Source organism: Haliotis cracherodii, unplaced genomic scaffold (assembly GCF_022045235.1).
Source record: "Haliotis cracherodii isolate W230 unplaced genomic scaffold, xgHalCrac1.p SCAF_2, whole genome shotgun sequence".
Lineage (NCBI taxonomy): Eukaryota > Metazoa > Mollusca > Gastropoda > Lepetellida > Haliotidae > Haliotis > Haliotis cracherodii.
Window position 1 is genome coordinate 1,725,418 of NW_027266275.1, and position 18,778 is coordinate 1,744,195.

General features: G+C 42.2%; 1 protein-coding gene across 1 annotated transcript in view; it reads right to left on the bottom strand.

The window, feature by feature from the left end:
* Positions 1 to 18,778, bottom strand: part of LOC139469396 (uncharacterized) — a 79,128-nt gene that overhangs the window by 33,275 nt on the left and 27,075 nt on the right. The window contains 14 exon segments of the mRNA XM_071251561.1: positions 550 to 783; positions 1,156 to 1,371; positions 3,455 to 3,588; positions 4,223 to 4,361; positions 4,794 to 5,039; positions 5,455 to 5,568; positions 6,965 to 7,054; positions 8,046 to 8,213; positions 10,438 to 10,596; positions 10,840 to 10,995; positions 12,889 to 13,117; positions 16,950 to 17,179; positions 17,434 to 17,634; positions 18,476 to 18,706. Coding sequence (XP_071107662.1) covers positions 550 to 783; positions 1,156 to 1,371; positions 3,455 to 3,588; positions 4,223 to 4,361; positions 4,794 to 5,039; positions 5,455 to 5,568; positions 6,965 to 7,054; positions 8,046 to 8,213; positions 10,438 to 10,596; positions 10,840 to 10,995; positions 12,889 to 13,117; positions 16,950 to 17,179; positions 17,434 to 17,634; positions 18,476 to 18,706 — 2,547 coding nt within the window.

The window sequence follows — 18,778 nt, forward strand, 5'->3', positions numbered from 1 at the left end:
AAACATACTAATTCTTCTTGACTCGCGGACCTCCTTCGTAGTGTTATATGCAGTTTGAAGGGCCTTTCTGCTGTTACACTGTAGCATGGTATCTCACTGGGCTGGCAATATACTGCATGCACCTCGCTATATCAGTACAATAATCTTAAATGTTGTACACATCTATCTAGTGTTGATTGACATGACGAGACTGTACAGTTCGATATGTAGTTACAACAGCCTTTCTGTTTTATCTGAAATACATCTACCCAATGCTGACAGAATCACGTGGTCAGTTTACCTGCCATTCAACGTCACACTGACAGGAGAACGTGGTCAGTTTACCCGTCCAGCCAGCGTCACACTGACAGGAGAACGTGGTCAGTTTACCGGTCCAGCCAGCATCACACTGACAGGAGAACGTGGTCAGTTTATCTGTCCAGTCAGCGTCACACTGACAGGAGGACGTGGTCAGTTTACCTGTCCATCCAGGGTCAAACTGACAGCAGAACATGGTCAGTTTACCTGTCCAGCCAGCGTCACACTGACATGAGAACATGGTCAGTTTACCTGTCCAGCCAGCGTCACACTGACAGGAGAACGTGGTCAGTTTGTCTGTACAGGTTCCATGCACACACGGGCTACTGGCACAGTCGTCGATGTTGTGCTGACACAGTGATCCCTCGTAGCCGGACTTGCACACACAGCGGTAGCCGTCTGAGAGACTCTCACAGCGTTCAGTGTTGTTGGTGGTACAGGGGGATGGGGAACAGAAGTTGATCCCGGTACACTCGCCATTGGAATCTGGAGAAGCAGTTGTTTAGTATTAGACTTTCCCTGTATTAGGTTTCTATGGCCCACCTGCATTCTAATGATATAGCTGATATATATTCATTGAAAAAAGCAGAGGAAAACCTTTTAATCAGTAGTATAAGAAGATTAAGCGACACTGTGGCCATCAAGTGAGCAGGTCAGGCACAGACAAGTCATTGCCTATACCATAACATACAATAAAATAGATCATACATTAAAACCATCAAACACTCGGCTGTAACCACAAACGTAGAGTACTTGGTGCATCTGAAGCCTATCATCTGTATGGGGAACGTGTTTATTAAAAACCGTGCTTCACAATTCCCCCATATTAATACACTGGAAATCAAGAGCTCAATTTACATTGTTCAAAGGGATCCTCGCAGATGCAGTCAGCGGTGACGTTGTCGTAATTGCTGATACAGAGGCCGTTGCTGCAGCGTCCTACTGTACACAAGATCGCCTCATTCTGACAGTGGTCGTCTCCGAAGCCGGGTTTACACGAGCAGTTGTAGGAGTTGGAGCCATCGACACACCTGCCGCCGTACAGACAGCCATCCGGGTTCTGCTTACACTCATCTGTGGGGAGACAGAGCGACATTTACACAAGTGATAATCAATGCCGATACCACATTTTATCAAAAAAATCAATGGATTTCACAGAGCCAGTTAACACAAGATGTAGATGTAAACAAACAGTATTCAAGACAAAAACGACACTTTCACAGGTAACAACACCTCAACGTGTAACTGCACTGTTTCAAAGTTAACACCCTATATACATGTAACTACACTGTCTACACACGACTTACCCACGTCAGTCTCACAGTTAACACCCTAAATATATGTACCTACACTGTCTACACACGACTTACTCACGTCAGTCTCACAGTTAACACCTTTTTATGCATGTAACTACACTGTCTACACACGACTTACCCACGTCAGTCTCACAGTTAACATCCTATATACATGTAACTACACAGTCTACACACGACTTACCCACGGCAGTCTCACAGTTAACACCCTATATACATGTTACTACACTGTCTACACACGACTTACCCACGGCAGTCTCAGAGTTAACATCCTATATACATGTAACTACACAGTCTACACACGACTTACCCACGGCAGTCTCACGGTTAACACTCTATATACATGTAACTACACTGTCTACACACGACTTACCCACGTCAGTCTCACAGTTAACACCTTTTTATACATGTAACTACACTGTCTACACGCGACTTACCCACGTCAGTCTCACAGTTAACACCTTTTTATACATGTAACTACACTGTCTACACACGACTTACCCACGGCAGTCTCACGGTTAACACCCTATATACATGTAAATACACTGTCTACACACGACTTACCCACGTCAGTCTCACAGTTAACACCTTTTTATACATGTAACTACACTGTCTACACGCGACTTACCCACGTCAGTCTCACAGTTAACACCTTTTTATACATGTAACTACACTGTCTACACACGACTTACCCACGGCAGTCTCACGGTTAACACTCTATATACATGTTACTACACTGTCTACACGCGACTTACCCACGTCAGTCTCACAGTTAACACCCTATATACATGTACCTAAACTGTCTACACGCGACTTACCCACGTCAGTCTCACAGTTAACATCCTATATACATGTAACTACACTGTCTACACACGACTTACCCTCGGCAGTCTCACAGTTAACACCCTATATACATGTACCTACACTGTCTACACACGACTTACCCACGTCAGTCTCACAGTTAACACCCTATATACATGTAACTACACTGTCTACACACGACCTACCCATGTCAGTCTCACAGTTAACACACTATATACATGTAACTACACTGTCTACACACGACTTACCCACGTCAGTCTCACGGTTAACACCTTTTTATACATGTAACTACACTGTCTACACACGACGTACCCTCGGCAGTCTCACGGTTAACACCCTATATACATGTAACTATACTGTCTACACACGACTTACCCTCGGCAGTCTCACGGTTAACACCTTTTAATACATGTAACTACACTGTCTACACACGATGTACCCTCGGCAGTCTCACGGTTAACACCCTATATACATGTAACTATACTGTCTACACACGACTTACCCACGTCAGTCTCACAGTTAACACCCTAAATACATGTAACTACACTGTCTACACGCGACTTACCCACGTCAGTCTCACAGTTAACATCCTAGATACATGTTACTACACTGTCTACACACGACGTACCCACGTCGGTCTCACGGTTAACATTCTATATACATGTAACTGCACTGCCTAGACCATCTTCCCGAGGCAAGAGAGTTAACTGACTTTAAAAGTCCAGTTTCCACCCTTGCCGAACTAGGCTGGAATTCCTGGACTCGATCGTAGCGCCACCAGTGGCTATTACGAGTTATGTCCTTTCTATGCCTCAACTATTGGCCAATCAGATTTAACCTCTCGTATCACTTGCATTTGCTTCAAACAATACGGTGGCGCCCAGTCAAGACGATCTGATTGATAGTCAAGATCTATATTGTGATAAAACATCTTACATCGCGAAATGCATCAAATCACGTGAGCACCTTGCTTAAAAGCATGAAAAGATTGCCTCGGGAAGATGTGCCTAGATATGACTTACCAATGTCAGTCTCACAGTTAACCCCTGTGAAGCCTGGACGACAGGTGCACTGATACCGAACATCCCCCCAGGAATTAAACGTGCCACCGTTCTTGCAGGGGTCCTCACTGCAGGAGTTGTTCTTACTTTCACAACTGCAAACAGAATAATAACCTGTCACAGCATTTCAGCCAATAAGCGTTGATATTTTCTAACTGATCAACGATTGTCACAATTCTTGTAACGAGGTGTCAACAAGTCTGATATATGATTGTGAATCATACAGGTGTTCCCATCATTTTCTCCATCAGTTTCCCCATCAGTCACCCTTCAGTTCCATCTTTAGTTCTCATTCAGTTCCCCCTCCAGTACCCCCATCAGTTCCCCCTTCAGTTCCCCATCAGTTCCCCATCAGTTCACCCATCAGTTCACCCATCAGTTCACCCATCAGTTCCCCATCAGTTCCCCCTTCAGTTCCCCCATCAGTTCCCCATCAGTTCCCCAATCAGTTCACCCATCAGTTCACCAATCAGTTCCCCATCAGTTCACCCATCGGTTCACCTTCGTTTCGTCCTTTCCTTCATGTTTAGAAATTAAGAGTAGGCGATTTCGGATATGAACAAAATTGACATTAGTTTATGATATATCTGATGAATGAACAGCTAATTTTATTTAGGTTCGTCTATTGTGACACGCTGCTCCTTTCTGTAAACCAGCACCTGGTGGATATTATTGTAACTCATTGTTACGGAAACTGCATTCGCACGACGCATGTTACATGTGACCTACTGTGGCTGTGTGTACTGGCCGCCAGAGGGACACACACACTCGTATCCACCAATCAGATCCCGGCACACGCTGTCGCCTTGGCAGTCATTGGTGGAACAGTCATTCCTCAGGTCCGTCTGGCAATATGTGCCGTTGAAGTCTGTGGTAAACATGTGCACGCACAATAACATTAGACCGGCAATTCTACAATCAGAGTCGTTTATTGTTACCCATGTCACTTATAAACCTACAGTGCCATCATCCTTTTGTTCTCCAGTTGGGTTAAATATCATAAACAGGGACGTTACAATATCCCTGGGATTTTACATTCTATCCCAATATTTTTATAAATTAAACGTCCGTTTAGATTGTAGAATGTAAATGTTTATCGCTAGTATTTTATTTTGCGTGTGAACACAATGTAATGAAATGTAAAATCAAATGACAAATGTTTTCATTACACTACCAAGAATCGAACTCACAACCTTCGTATCTGTAGCCTTGGCACCACTATACCTGTATTGTTTGATACACCTGTATTAGACACGACCAAAGTGGACAGTGGACATGTGTGAACATATTAGATACATACATGGCTTTCTTTCGCACCGCTTTTCATAGTATGACTCAGTTGCGCCGGTTGTATTTTTCATTCCAGCTTGTTCCTTATTGAGTAGGATACACGCGTTGTTGTGCGTGTAGAACCCCGTAGCAACACAGGCTGAGTTACTTATACATTCAGCACTGCAGGCAGCCACAGTAGAGCCGGACAAGAATCCGATGAAATTAGCACCGGGATTGAAGTCTGTTTCGCTCCTTTCCATCTTGCATTCCGTTGCTTAAACATATAATCGTTGTGAAGTTCATATACATCTTCATCGGTATTACTATTGTATAAAGACATAGGTACTTTCTCTTTGGTTACCCGTTATTTAATGTTACACGATTGGGGCTGTGGTGTTGCAGAATAGGTTTTACTGACTGAGATTGAAACACTAGTGCTCTGGCTATGGTTCGTTGTCCGTTGTCCGTTGTCCCGGCCCTTTGTCCGTTGACTGTGGTACGTGGTCCGGATAAGGGGTTGAAGCACGATCACTGTCTTGTGGAAAAAAGCTCTGTTTTCTCAGACACAAGCACGAGACTCAGTGGACGTCAGCATTCAGGTTTGTTTTAATGTTTTACGTATGGTAATGTGACGCCTGTCCAAGCATTGAATCCGTTATTAATACATCAACATAATTGGGGGGACTCACCAGCAGTACATTCGCAGTCGAATCCCCCAAGTTGGGTTTTACAGGTGGCACCATTCAGACAGGGGTTAGATCTGCAGTAGTCGATTTCAGACTCGCACCTGTCCCCGGTATAGCCTGCAAATACAGAGCGAATACTTTGAATACGTGAAATACTTTTTCATGCATTCACATTCTTAAAACTTCTAAATTGCCTATCAAAGACGTCAAGGAGAGGACTGTGAAATTTATGTTGGTGAGGTTCAGTTAGGGTCAAGGTCAAGGTTGATCAATCGATATGGACTAATATTGCAGAGAACAGTACCTCAGTGCCACACATATTGTCCAGGGACTAATATTGCAGGGAATAGTGTTTCAGTGCCACATATATTGTCCAGGGACTAATATTGCAGGGAATAGTGTTTGAGTGCAACATATATTGTCCAGGAACTAATATTGCAGGGAATAGTGTTTGAGTGCCACATATATTGTCCAGGAACTAATATTGCAGGGAATAGTGTTGGAGTGCCACACATATTGTCCAGGGACTAATATTGCAGGGAGTAGTGTTTCAGTGCCACACATATCATCTAGGCACTAGTATTGCAGGAAACGTTTCTCAGGTCAACACATATTGTCCAGGGACTAGTATTGCAGGGAATAGTGTTTCAGGACCACACATATTATCTAGGCACTAGTCTTGCAGGAAACGTGTCTCAGGTCTACACATATTCACAAAATACACATGTAAATACAGGTGAGATGTGGTGAGAAACAAGGACATGTGTAAATCCTGCTGAGACCTTATGGATCTTACACGATGGTTCAATTGCTGACAACTGAGTAAAAAAACGAATCATATACATGCTTCTGTCCCATGAAGACAGCACGAGAACACATCAACCAATTGTGAACACCTAGCTTTATCGCGAGCACATCACGTCAGCTCATCCTTGTTAATAAGTCTGAAGTGTTTCTGTAGTATTCAATAGTTCTATAATAAGCACTCTACATCGTAGTGAGACAGGACATTAGCATCAACTTGTATGTACGGCATGTATCCTGGCCTCACTCTGGAGTTCTTCCACACAAGCCCGTGCTGCAGACTATTGTAACACACCTGTTAACTAGGGAGGCTGTAGTAGATTTATGAACATATAGGTTATATATGTATACACATCTACAGATACACTGAACCAATCCGTGACGTAATTATATGCTTGAGAGGGGACAACTCGTGTTCAGCCTCTGTATAACAGGTACATTCGTCTATGAAACATCCATAAACAAGTTTTAATTTGTTTACCAGTACACCCGTCTATGAAACATCCATAAACAACTTTTAATGTGTTTAGAAGTACACCCGTCTATGAAACATCTATAAACAACTTAATTTGTTTACAAGTACATCCGTCTATGAAACATCCATAAACAACTTAATTTGTTTACAAGTACACCCGTCTATGAAACATCTATAAACAACTTAATTTGTTTACAAGTACACCCGTCTATGAAACATCCATAAACAACTCACTTTGTTTACAGGAACACACGAGTCGGTGGTACATGTAGGAACAGCTTCTTGAGCCATTTTCAGAACAGACTCCAGAACACATCGTTGTATCTACAAGATGGACAAAAAATACATTCAATACAAATATTCCCCAGCAATACACAGCAATAAGGACAGGTAGGCAACGAAGCTTTGCGACCGTGAATTACGATTATATCCCGCAGGAAACACATAACTAGTACAACCTGTAATAACATGTTAATCTACGGGAAGGTACACGTCACGTACCTAGCATGTTAGATTGGATGAGCCTGGTAACAATAAGTAGACCCGTGAAGATCGGGGGAACATATCATCCACAATTCTATCAGAAAAATATTTGAAAGTTTTACTGGGGCCTTTAATATTGTAACCGCCCCGTGAAGATCCGGGGTAGAATAGAGCTTCAGCAACCCATGCTTGCCGGAAAAGGCGACTATGCTTGTCGAAAGGGTCGACTTACGGGATCGGGTGGTCAGGCTCGCTGACTTGGTTGATGCATGTCATCATATCCCATTTGCATGGATCGATGTTCATGATGTCAATCACTGGATTGTCTTGTTCAGACATGATTATTATCAGACCGCCGTCATATAGCTGGAAAATTGCGGAATGCGTTAAACAACAAATAAACAAAAAAGTAGTTTATGCGGTGTAATGCATATGTGATATGTTAGTGTTATTTTATCTGGTATATATTTTTATTGTATTTCTATGCATTTCGCGGGAGCTAGAACCAACTGTGTAAGTGCATTATTAACTGCGTATACAGATACAGCTGCCACCTTGCACCCCAGTAGCTCTTAACCGGAGCCCTGACCGCTACTAATTTGATTCCATGGGAAGAAAGGCGATATCTCGAATATGCAGTCAAACACATTTCAGTTTACCAAATGCTGATCGTAAGATCTTGCCAACAAATGACGATGACCCATCTTCTCCACTGAATCCAACTGTCTTTGTCTTGGAGGAAACATGAATAATAACATCAGAAATTGCGATTATCTTTATAGTCTACTGTTATCAGTGTGTAATGCCGTCTGTCAAAATTACTATGTCTTACTTCCTTGTTTACAGTCGCTTGAATTCGTTGAGCCTGTTTGTTCTGTGATCTGGTCTGTGTTGCACTCCTTGCAGTGATCCTGTGCCGTGGAGTCTTGGTAGAAATGGAGAGGACACGAGGTACACGGGAAGTAACCGGTCACTGAATACTGACCAATAGGACATGGTGCTGAAACAGAGAGAGAACACCAGGGAGTCACAAATGGAATACTGACCAATAGGACATGGTGCTGAAACAGAGAGAGGACACTATGGGGTCACACATGGAATACTGACCAATAGGACGTGGTGCTGAAACAGAGAGAGAACACTATGGAGTCTCAGATGGGATACTGACCAATAGGACATGGTGCTGAAACAGAGAGAGAACACCAGGGAGTCTCACATGGAATACTGACCAATAGGACATGGTGCTGAAACAGAGAGATAACACTATGGAGTCTCTCATGGAATACTGACCAATAGGACGTGGTGCTGAAACAGAGAGAGAACACCAGGGAGTCTCACATGGAATACTGACCAATAGGACGTGGTGCTGAAACAGAGAGAGAACACCAGGGAGTCTCACATGGAATACTGACGAATAGGACATGGTGCTGAAACAGAGAGATAACACTATGGAGTCTCAGATGGGATACTGACCAATAGGACATGGGGCTTAAACAGAGAGAGAACACTATTGAGTCTCTCATGGAATACTGACGAATAGGACATGGTGCTGAAACAGAGAGAGAACACTATGGAGTCTCAGATGGGATACTGACCAATAGGACATGGTGCTGAAACAGAGAGAGAACACTATGGAGTCTCAGATGGGATACTGACCAATAGGACATGGTGCTGAAACAGAGAGAGAACACCAGGGAGTCTCACATGGAATACTGACCAATAGGACATGGTGCTGAAACAGAGAGATAACACTATTGAGTCTCTCATGGAATACTGACCAATAGGACATGGTGCTGAAACAGAGAGAGAACACTATGGAGTCTCAGATGGGATACTGACGAATAGGACATGGTGCTGAAACAGAGAGAGAACACTATGGAGTCTCTCATGGAATACTGACCAATAGGACATGGTGCTGAAACAGAGAGAGAACACTATGGAGTCTCAGATGGGATACTGACCAATAGGACATGGTGCTGAAACAGAGAGAGAACACTATGGAGTCTCTCATGGAATACTGACCAATAGGACATGGTGCTGAAACAGAGAGAGAACACTATGAAGTCTCAGATAGAATACTGACAAATAGGACATGGTGCTGAATCAAAGAGAGAGAACACTATGGAGTCTCTCATGGAATACTGACCAATAGGACATGGTGCTGAAACAGAGAGATAACACTATTTAGTCTCACATGGAATACTGACCAATAGGACATGGTGCTGAAACAGAGAGAGGACACTATAGAGTCTCACACGGAATACTGACCAATAGGACATGGTGCTGAAACAGAGAGAGAGAACACTATGGAGTCTCACATGGAATACTGACCAATAGGACATGGCGCTGAAACAGAGAGATAACACTATTTAGTCTCACACGGAATACTGACAAATAGGACATGGTGCTGAAACAGAGAGAGAATATTATGGAGTCTCACATGGGATACTGACGAGTAGGACATGGTGCTGAAACAGAGAGAGGACACTATAGAGTCTCATACGGAATACTGACAAATAGGACATGGTGCTGAAACAGAGAGAGGACACTATAGAGTCTCACACGGAATACTGACCAATAGGACATGGTGCTGAAACAGAGAGAGAATATTATGGAGTCTCACATGGGATACTGACCAGTAGGACATGGTGCTGAAACAGAGAGAGGACACTATAGAGTCTCACACGGAATACTGACAAATAGTACATGGTGCTGAAACAGAGAGAGGACACTATAGAGTCTCATACGGAATACTGACCAATAGGACATGGTGCTGAAACAGAGAGAGGACACAATCGTGTCTCTCGTGAGTGGGATAAGGTGAGTAGGTAATGACAACAGAAGGCTAATACTGTCACAACATGATGGACAGAGAGCATATTGATGGAAGCCAATTGGACATGAAACCAATTTAACAGGATAAGTGATTATTGCTAAATGAGTTCATTGTATTACCGCACTCAGCAATATTACAACTATATGACGGCGGTCTGTAAATAATCGAGTCTGGACAAGACATTCAGTGACTGACAAACCAGAGAATCGATCAAGTAATTAGTATTCGATGACATACATCAACCAAGTCAGCGAGCCTGACCTCCCGATCCTGTTAGTCTCGTCTTACGACAAGCATGGGTTGCTGAAGACCTATTCTTACCCGGATCTTCAAGGGTGAATATGCACATATACATGCACGCTAAACAAGTGGAACACTTTGTATTCACCTCTACATGCGGAGATATTCGTGGATCCCTCCACATAAAGAGTGGAGCCATCATCTGGGCAAGGTTCACAGTGGGAGGAGTTCACCCAGTAATGGTTGACACGGCACTTGTCGCATGGCTGTTGTCCTGTTGGAGACCAAAACCCAGGTCGACACTTACCTGAAACAATACAGTTACATCACTTGAACACACATTCATATAACCGCCACAATCAAATCAAGCATGCATCATAACTATTGGTGATTGCGTATTCAATATACACTGACTGGCACTTGCCTGAAACAATAAGTCCTCGCTGTTTGTAACACAATTATAAACATGTTAGTATCTAAGGAAGTATCACGGCAAGCGTTTTCAATGTTGTGTGATATATTAAAGACATTCCATAATCAAAGCACTTACTGACACATCTTGCTCTGCTGGAACGCGGGGTCAATGAGTACATGCTGTCTCCACAGTTCTTACAAGAGGGTTGTCCGGACTGGTCCTGATACTGACCGTCAGGGCATTCAACACAACCTCCACTGGAAGAGGACGAGTATCCGTAGGGGCATGGTACTGAAACATATATACAAAGAGTGTGTTTTGAAGTAAGGCATTGTAGACATTCATCCTGGCCTGTTCATGAAAGGACAGAAAGGACATTTAGTAGAGAGACATATGTAGCGATAGACAGTACACAGTACTGAAGCAGACAGACACACAGTGAATTCTCACTAAGGCGAAACCTTTAAAGTGGGAAATCCTCATATGTATACACTTGACTGTGGTCCCGCCACGCTCACTATATTATCAGCATTATTATATATCTGATGAGTAGAACCCTTTAGGTAGAAACACCTGTTACCTAGATACAATACCTGATAAGTAGAATCATATATTGATGGAAACGAATAATTAATCAATGAAAAGTAAATGGAAATACCCTTTACTGTCAGTACAAATAGCGCGCATACAAAGTCAACACATGTCAGGATCAAATGTTGAGACGTGGTGGTGTGCATTAGTGACAACGCGTGTTTGGTAAACAACACATATCTATAACTGAACAGTGGCAAGGTACTTCAACATCACACGTCTATCTGACTGGGAACTTAGATACATGTACAGAACATGATGATCAGAGAAGGCGGCTGTTCCCCTGGCTTAGATAGAGAGGGCTAATCGAAAAATATGGTGTTGAGGAACATGCAGTTTATAAAGATTTAAAAACACGGTCAAACCTTTAAACACCGAACCGATGTGCCTAGGCCTACCACTATATACAAACCGAATGCTATTTCATTTTAAATAATAATGGCCGAGAAATGATCAATGAGAGCTATGGTAACTTTAGCTCCTGCCACATTGACTAATCACACAGTCAGGTCTCATCACTGGGTGAAAAAGCATTTGAAGTTTCGTTTTTCAAGTCAACGAATTCCAGTGTCAGTGTTCCAAAGGAATATGAGAACTAAGATCGTGGTAAAAATACATGGCCCAATCAACGTCAGAACTTCAAATATTGACAACCCCCGAGAGTTTCACTACCAATGTAACATATAACAAAATGCATTTACATGTTGATGTGAAAATTCATTGTGATAGCAACGGAAAGGGTTTACAATATGGCTGATTTGGTGGTCTGACTGATACCGTAATTCAACCTCTTGAAAAGTAATTTTGGTGTCATCATTTGTGAAAACACGCATGCTTAGTGTTAGCCTTATCAGAGGTCGAGGCAGCGGAAGAACATTTTTAATCTGAAGATTCACATCCCCAAACAGCACATTTCACAGTCTTACGTCCTAGTTATAGTTGTTGTCTTCTATTGAAACATGGGATTCAGTCGGGTGAGCAGAAGAATTCTATTTTCTTCGCGCGTGTTCTTTGATTTTATCTAGTTTGCATTATCCCCATCGCCTTAATCATCCACAGATATGGCGGAAACCTTTTTGTGTAGGGTCACATCATTTATGCTTAGTGTGCAGTACGTCGGATGCCGTCACTCATGACAGCGGCGTAATGTATTAATGCGCCACTGCGATCATGCGAATAGACAAAATGCATTGATTCCCTCGTTAAATACGTTTTGAAACAACTCGTTGTAAGATAAATGGTTTCTGACAGACGGTCGTACAGTAATCTCTATTCCAGTGACAGTACCCTATTTACGTATCTATTGTGATATCAACATTAACCTAAGCTCATAAATGTGAACTGCGACATTCGAAGCCTCGTCTAGCAACACAGTTCACAAATTCTTAAGGTCCTCGTGGTGAGGTAATAGTGTTATGACTGATAGTTAAGGATGTCACTGTGACCGTATGGGCTGTTATTAGAAGGTTATATTGGACTATGACCTACTATGCGAACAGACAAGATCTTAACGTTGACGTCATGGCATAACTGCAGGAGGGGCAACGGAAGCCAGACACCCGCCATCCTAAGTCCAGTAAACCAGCAACTTACAACACTTCTTTTTTACCCCTACGTCCCTCAGCTGGTATCCCACACTGCAGGATTGTCCGGGCCGAGTGAGATTAACGCCCGTGGAACTGTCCTGCACGGTGAAGTTACATCCTCCGGCTACCAGTCCAAACAACACCTTCTTCTGCAGGTTGATGTTGCCCGCGCAAAGTTCCAGGGCTGTGGTCCGGCCATCGTTATTCTCCAGTTTGAGTGTCAGTTCCACCTTGTGCTGAAAGGGAGGCATGGTTTGGTAGTATCAGTGTACTTGACATGTACTTCACATTGTACACTATGATAGCATCAGTGTACTGAACATGTACTTCACATTGTACACCGTGATAGCATCAGTGTACTGAACATGTACTTCACACTGTACATCGTGATAGCATCAGTGTACTGAACATGTACTCCACATTGTACACCGTGATAGCATCAGTGTACTGAACATGTACTTCACATTGTACACCGTGATAGCATCAGTGTACTGAACATGTACTTCACATTATACACTGTGATAGCATCAGTGTACTGAACATGTACTTCACACTGTACACCGTGATAACATCACTGTACTGAATATGTACTTCACACTGTACACCATGATAGCATCAGTGTACTGAACATGTACTTCACACTTTACACCATCATAGCATCAGTGTACTGAACATGTACTTCACATTATACACCGTGATACCATCAGGGGACTGACCATGTACTTCACACTTTACACCATCATAGCATCAGTGTACTGAACATGTACTTCACACTTTACACCATGATAGCATCAGTGTACTGAACATGTACTTCACACTGTACACCATGATAGCATCAGTGTACTGAACATGTACTTCACACTTTACACCATCATAGCATCAGGGGACTGAACATGTACTTCACACTGTACACCATGATAGCATCAGTGTACTGAAAATGTACTTCACTCTGTACACCATCATAGCATCAGTGTACTGAACATGTACTTCACTCTGTACACCATCATAGCATCAGGGGACTGAACATGTACTTCACATTGTACACCATCATAGCATCAGTGTGCTGAACATGTACTTCACACTGTATATCGTGATAGCATCACTGTACTGAACATGTACTTTACACTGTACACTGTGATAGCATCAGTGTACAGAACATGTACTTCACATTGTACACCGTGATAGCATCAGTGTACTGAACATGTACTTTACACTGTACATTATGATAGCATCAGTGTACTGAACATGTACTCCACATTGTACACCGTGATAGCATCAGTGTACTGAACATGTACTTCACACTGTACACTATGATAGCATCAGTGTTCTGGACGTGTACTCCACATTGTACACCGTGATAGCATCAGTGTACTGAACATGTACTTTACACTGTACACTGTGATAGCATCAGTGTACTGAACATGTACTTCACACTTTACATTGTGATAGCATCAGTGTACTGAACATGTACTTCACACTTTACATCGTGATAGCATCAGTGTACTGAATATGTACTTCACACTGTACACCATGATAGCATCAGTGTACTGAACATGTACTTTACACTGTACACTGTGATAGCATCAGTGTACTGAACATGTACTTCACATTGTACACTGTGATAGCATCAGTGTACTGAACATGTACTTCACACTGTACACCGTGATAGCATCAGTATACTGAACATGTACTTCACACTTTACACCATCATAGCATCAGTGTACTGAACATGTACTTCACACTTTACACCATGATAGCATCAGTGTACTGAACATGTACTTCACATTGTACACCGTGATAGCATCAGTGTGCTGAATATGTACTTCACATTGTACACCGTGATAGCATCAGGGGACTGAACATGTACTTCACACTTTACACCATCATAGCATCAGTGTACTGAACATGTACTTCACATTGTACACCGTGATATCATCAGTGTACTGAACATGTACTTTACACTGTACACTGTGATAGCATCAGTGTACTGAACATGTACTTGACACTTTACATCGTGATAGCATCAGTGTACTGAACATGTACTTCACACTGTACATCGTGATAGCATCAGTGTACTGAATATGTACTTCACACTGTACACCGTGATAGCATCACTGTACTGAACATGTACTTTACACTGTACACTGTGATAGCATCAGTGTACTGAACATGTACTTCACATTGTACACTGTGATAGCATCAGTGTACTGAACATGTACTTCACACTGTACACCGTGATAGCATCAGTATACTGAACATGTACTTCACACTTTACACCATGATAGCATCAGTGTACTGAACATGTACTTCACACTTTACACCATGATAGCATCAGTGTACTGAACATGTACTTCAAATTGTACACCGTGATAGCATCAGTGTACTGAATATGTACTTCACATTGTACACCGTGATAGCATCAGTGTACTGAACATGTACTTCACACTTTACACCATCATAGCATCAGTGTACTGAACATGTACTTCACACTGTACACCGTGATATCATCAGTGTACTGAACATGTACTTCACTCTGTACACCATGATAGCATCAGTGTACTGAACATGTACTTCACACTTTACACCATCATAGCATCAGTGTACTGAACATGTACTTCACACTGTACACTGTGATAGCATCAGGGGACTGAACATGTACTTCACACTTTACACCATCATAGCATCAGTGTACTGAACATGTACTTCAAATTGTACACCGTGATAGCATCAGTGTACTGAATATGTACTTCACATTGTACACCGTGATAGCATCAGTGTACTGAATATGTACTTCACACTGTACACCATGATAGCATCAGTGTACTGAACATGTACTTCACACTGTACACCGTGATAGCATCAGTATACTGAACATGTACTTCACACTTTACACCATCATAGCATCAGTGTACTGAACATGTACTTCACACTTTACACCATCATAGCATCAGTGTACTGAACATGTACTTCACATAGTACACTGTGATAGCATCAGGGGACTGAACATGTACTTCACACTTTACACCATCATAGCATCAGTGTACTGAACATGTACTTCACACTGTACACCGTGATATCATCAGTGTACTGAACATGTACTTTACACTGTACACTGTGATAGCATCAGTGTACTGAACATGTACTTCACACTTTACATCGTGATAGCATCAGTGTACTGAACATGTACTTCACACTTTACATTGTGATAGCATCAGTGTACTGAATATGTACTTCACACTGTACACCATGATAGCATCACTGTACTGAACATGTACTTTACACTGTACACTGTGATAGCATCAGTGTACTGAACATGTACTTCACATTGTACACTGTGATAGCATCAGTGTACTGAACATGTACTTCACACTGTACACCGTGATAGCATCAGTATACTGAACATGTACTTCACACTTTACACCATCATAGCATCAGTGTACTGAACATGTACTTCACACTTTACACCATGATAGCATCAGTGTACTGAACATGTACTTCAAATTGTACACCGTGATAGCATCAGTGTACTGAATATGTACTTCACATTGTACACCGTGATAGCATCAGTGTACTGAACATGTACTTCACACTTTACACCATCATAGCATCAGTGTACTGAACATGTACTTCACACTGTACACCGTGATATCATCAGTGTACTGAACATGGACTTCACACTTTACACCATCATAGCATCAGTGTACTGAACATGTACTTCACACTGTACACTGTGATAGCATCAGGGGATTGAACATGTACTTCACACTTTACACCATCATAGCATCAGTGTACTGAACATGTACTTTACAGTGTACACCGTGAAAGCATCAGGGGACTGGAATTGATTGATACGAGGTTTCAAGAACCAGGGGTATTAAAAGAAGTTATTCGTGCCAACTTTGTTTGTCAGGATCTTTCCTATTTCTAATATTAATGATAACTGAATAGTAATTAACTTAGTAAACAAACTCCGATTGTAATGCTATCACTTTGTAGTCCCACCGCTAGAGCATACACCGATTCAATACTTGAACACCGAACAAAAACCCTGTAGACGTGTTCACATACATCAAAGAGACTGACAGCACCAACAAAGATGGCCTCGGCGACAGTGAAGCGGTAATAGGCGCCTAGCTGTCCCTGAATCTGACACAGCCTGTTGATGGCGGCTGATGCAGGGGATATCACATCGTTGTAAAACTGGGTCAGGTTGTCACGGCATGCGCTGTTGGAGGGAACCGGACCAACAGTCTTCAGATCCAAGCTGACACTGTACGTGTACTCAGTTGTTGTGGTGGCTGCAGGAGAAGGTATACAAGATGTGGAAATGTTAACATGAAAATATACAGAGAGCGAGAGAGATAGAGATAAAGGGAGGGGAGAGATAGAGAGGGAGAGAGAGAAAGAAAGAGAAAAGGAGAAAGATTCGTCTTCCGCCGGAAAAAACCGTTAAGTGCAAATTTCAAGAAAGAAATGTGTACTAAACCCTAAAGTTATAGAAATTGGTAATCGCATGGTCAAGTCACTGTTTTCCAATAGCAGCTCCACCTACGTAAACAGTCCTCTAGGGGGAGGGATGGTGACCAGACATTTTCCCCCGAACAGTTGTATGTCCGACTTGCCGAGCCGTCAGCAAACGCATATCCACTGTTGCAGGTGACGACGGAGGAGAGGATGCTGCTGTCGCTGTTGTTGGAGCGAGTAATGTCGGCGTTCTGTGGAGTGTTGGTCAGCTCACGGAAACATTTTCCAGCTTAAACAAGAAAGGCAAGCACTTAATGTGAGACAAGACTTCCATTTTCAACTTTCTCTTTATTATGGCAAACAATATTCCTGCAGTTGTAGCCTTTGAAGTACACAATTCTCAACTTTTGAGGTACAATTGAATCGAACATGCTCTTACTTCAATGATTTCAAATACGTCACGCCTCACTTGCACCAAAGTTGTTTGATCAGGATTACAATATCGTAGGCCCCAGTAAAGCTTTCAAACATCTCTATGGTAGAACTGTGGAGGATAGTTTCAAATTTGACGGATCAGTGAATGACAGTATGTCAGATGCAATTCCTTATGTTGACTTGCACCATATAATCCCGTGTGTTTTCGGTTTAACAATAGACTTGCCTTTGCATGTGTTTGTGACTGGCAGGATACGCTCACCCTTATGCCAACACCTGGTGCCATCACTAACTGATAGTGATTCATTAACGCATGCTTATGATGTAGTCTGAGTCGTAGAATGAACTCTGCATTTAGTAGAGATTTCTGATTATAATGGAAATTTTTTTTGTGGCTTTAATTCCCAACAACCACTTGCAAGTCCTCTTAAAACATCTACTATCGTGTTCGTGCTCTGTCATTGCTAGGGATTGGTACATATATTAGTATGATTAGCGCTATCAATAGAAATTCCTACTGGAAATATGTATTTATTGTTCTGAGTCCACAACGCTTCTGAAGGAAAGTGTTTGTGCATTATATTTGAATAATATTATCCTTTTAAACAACACTCTTATCAGACACAAACAATCGTTTCGAGTTTAAATGTTTTGTCGAAGAATAAAGCATGAGCATGAGAATGATGGGAGTTTACCTTTGATTAGAACTTGGAAGGCACATGTTTCTTCAAATCCCTGGTCGGTTCGTAGCGTCACTCTGTAGTCATGGAATGTCCCCACATTGGACAAACTGGCGGTGATTGTAGGGTCGGAGGTCAGTGTTCCGCGAGAGTGGTTGATGCTGTCGGTGATCTTGTGAGTTGTAGATGTCGTTGATGTCACTTTGTATGTCTTATCAGGACAGTCCAGAGAGATGGAACCTCTTTCTGATAAGTCATAAGTCATAAGACATTTTAATTAACCTTTCAACTTTCATAACTAGCTTATGAAAAATAACT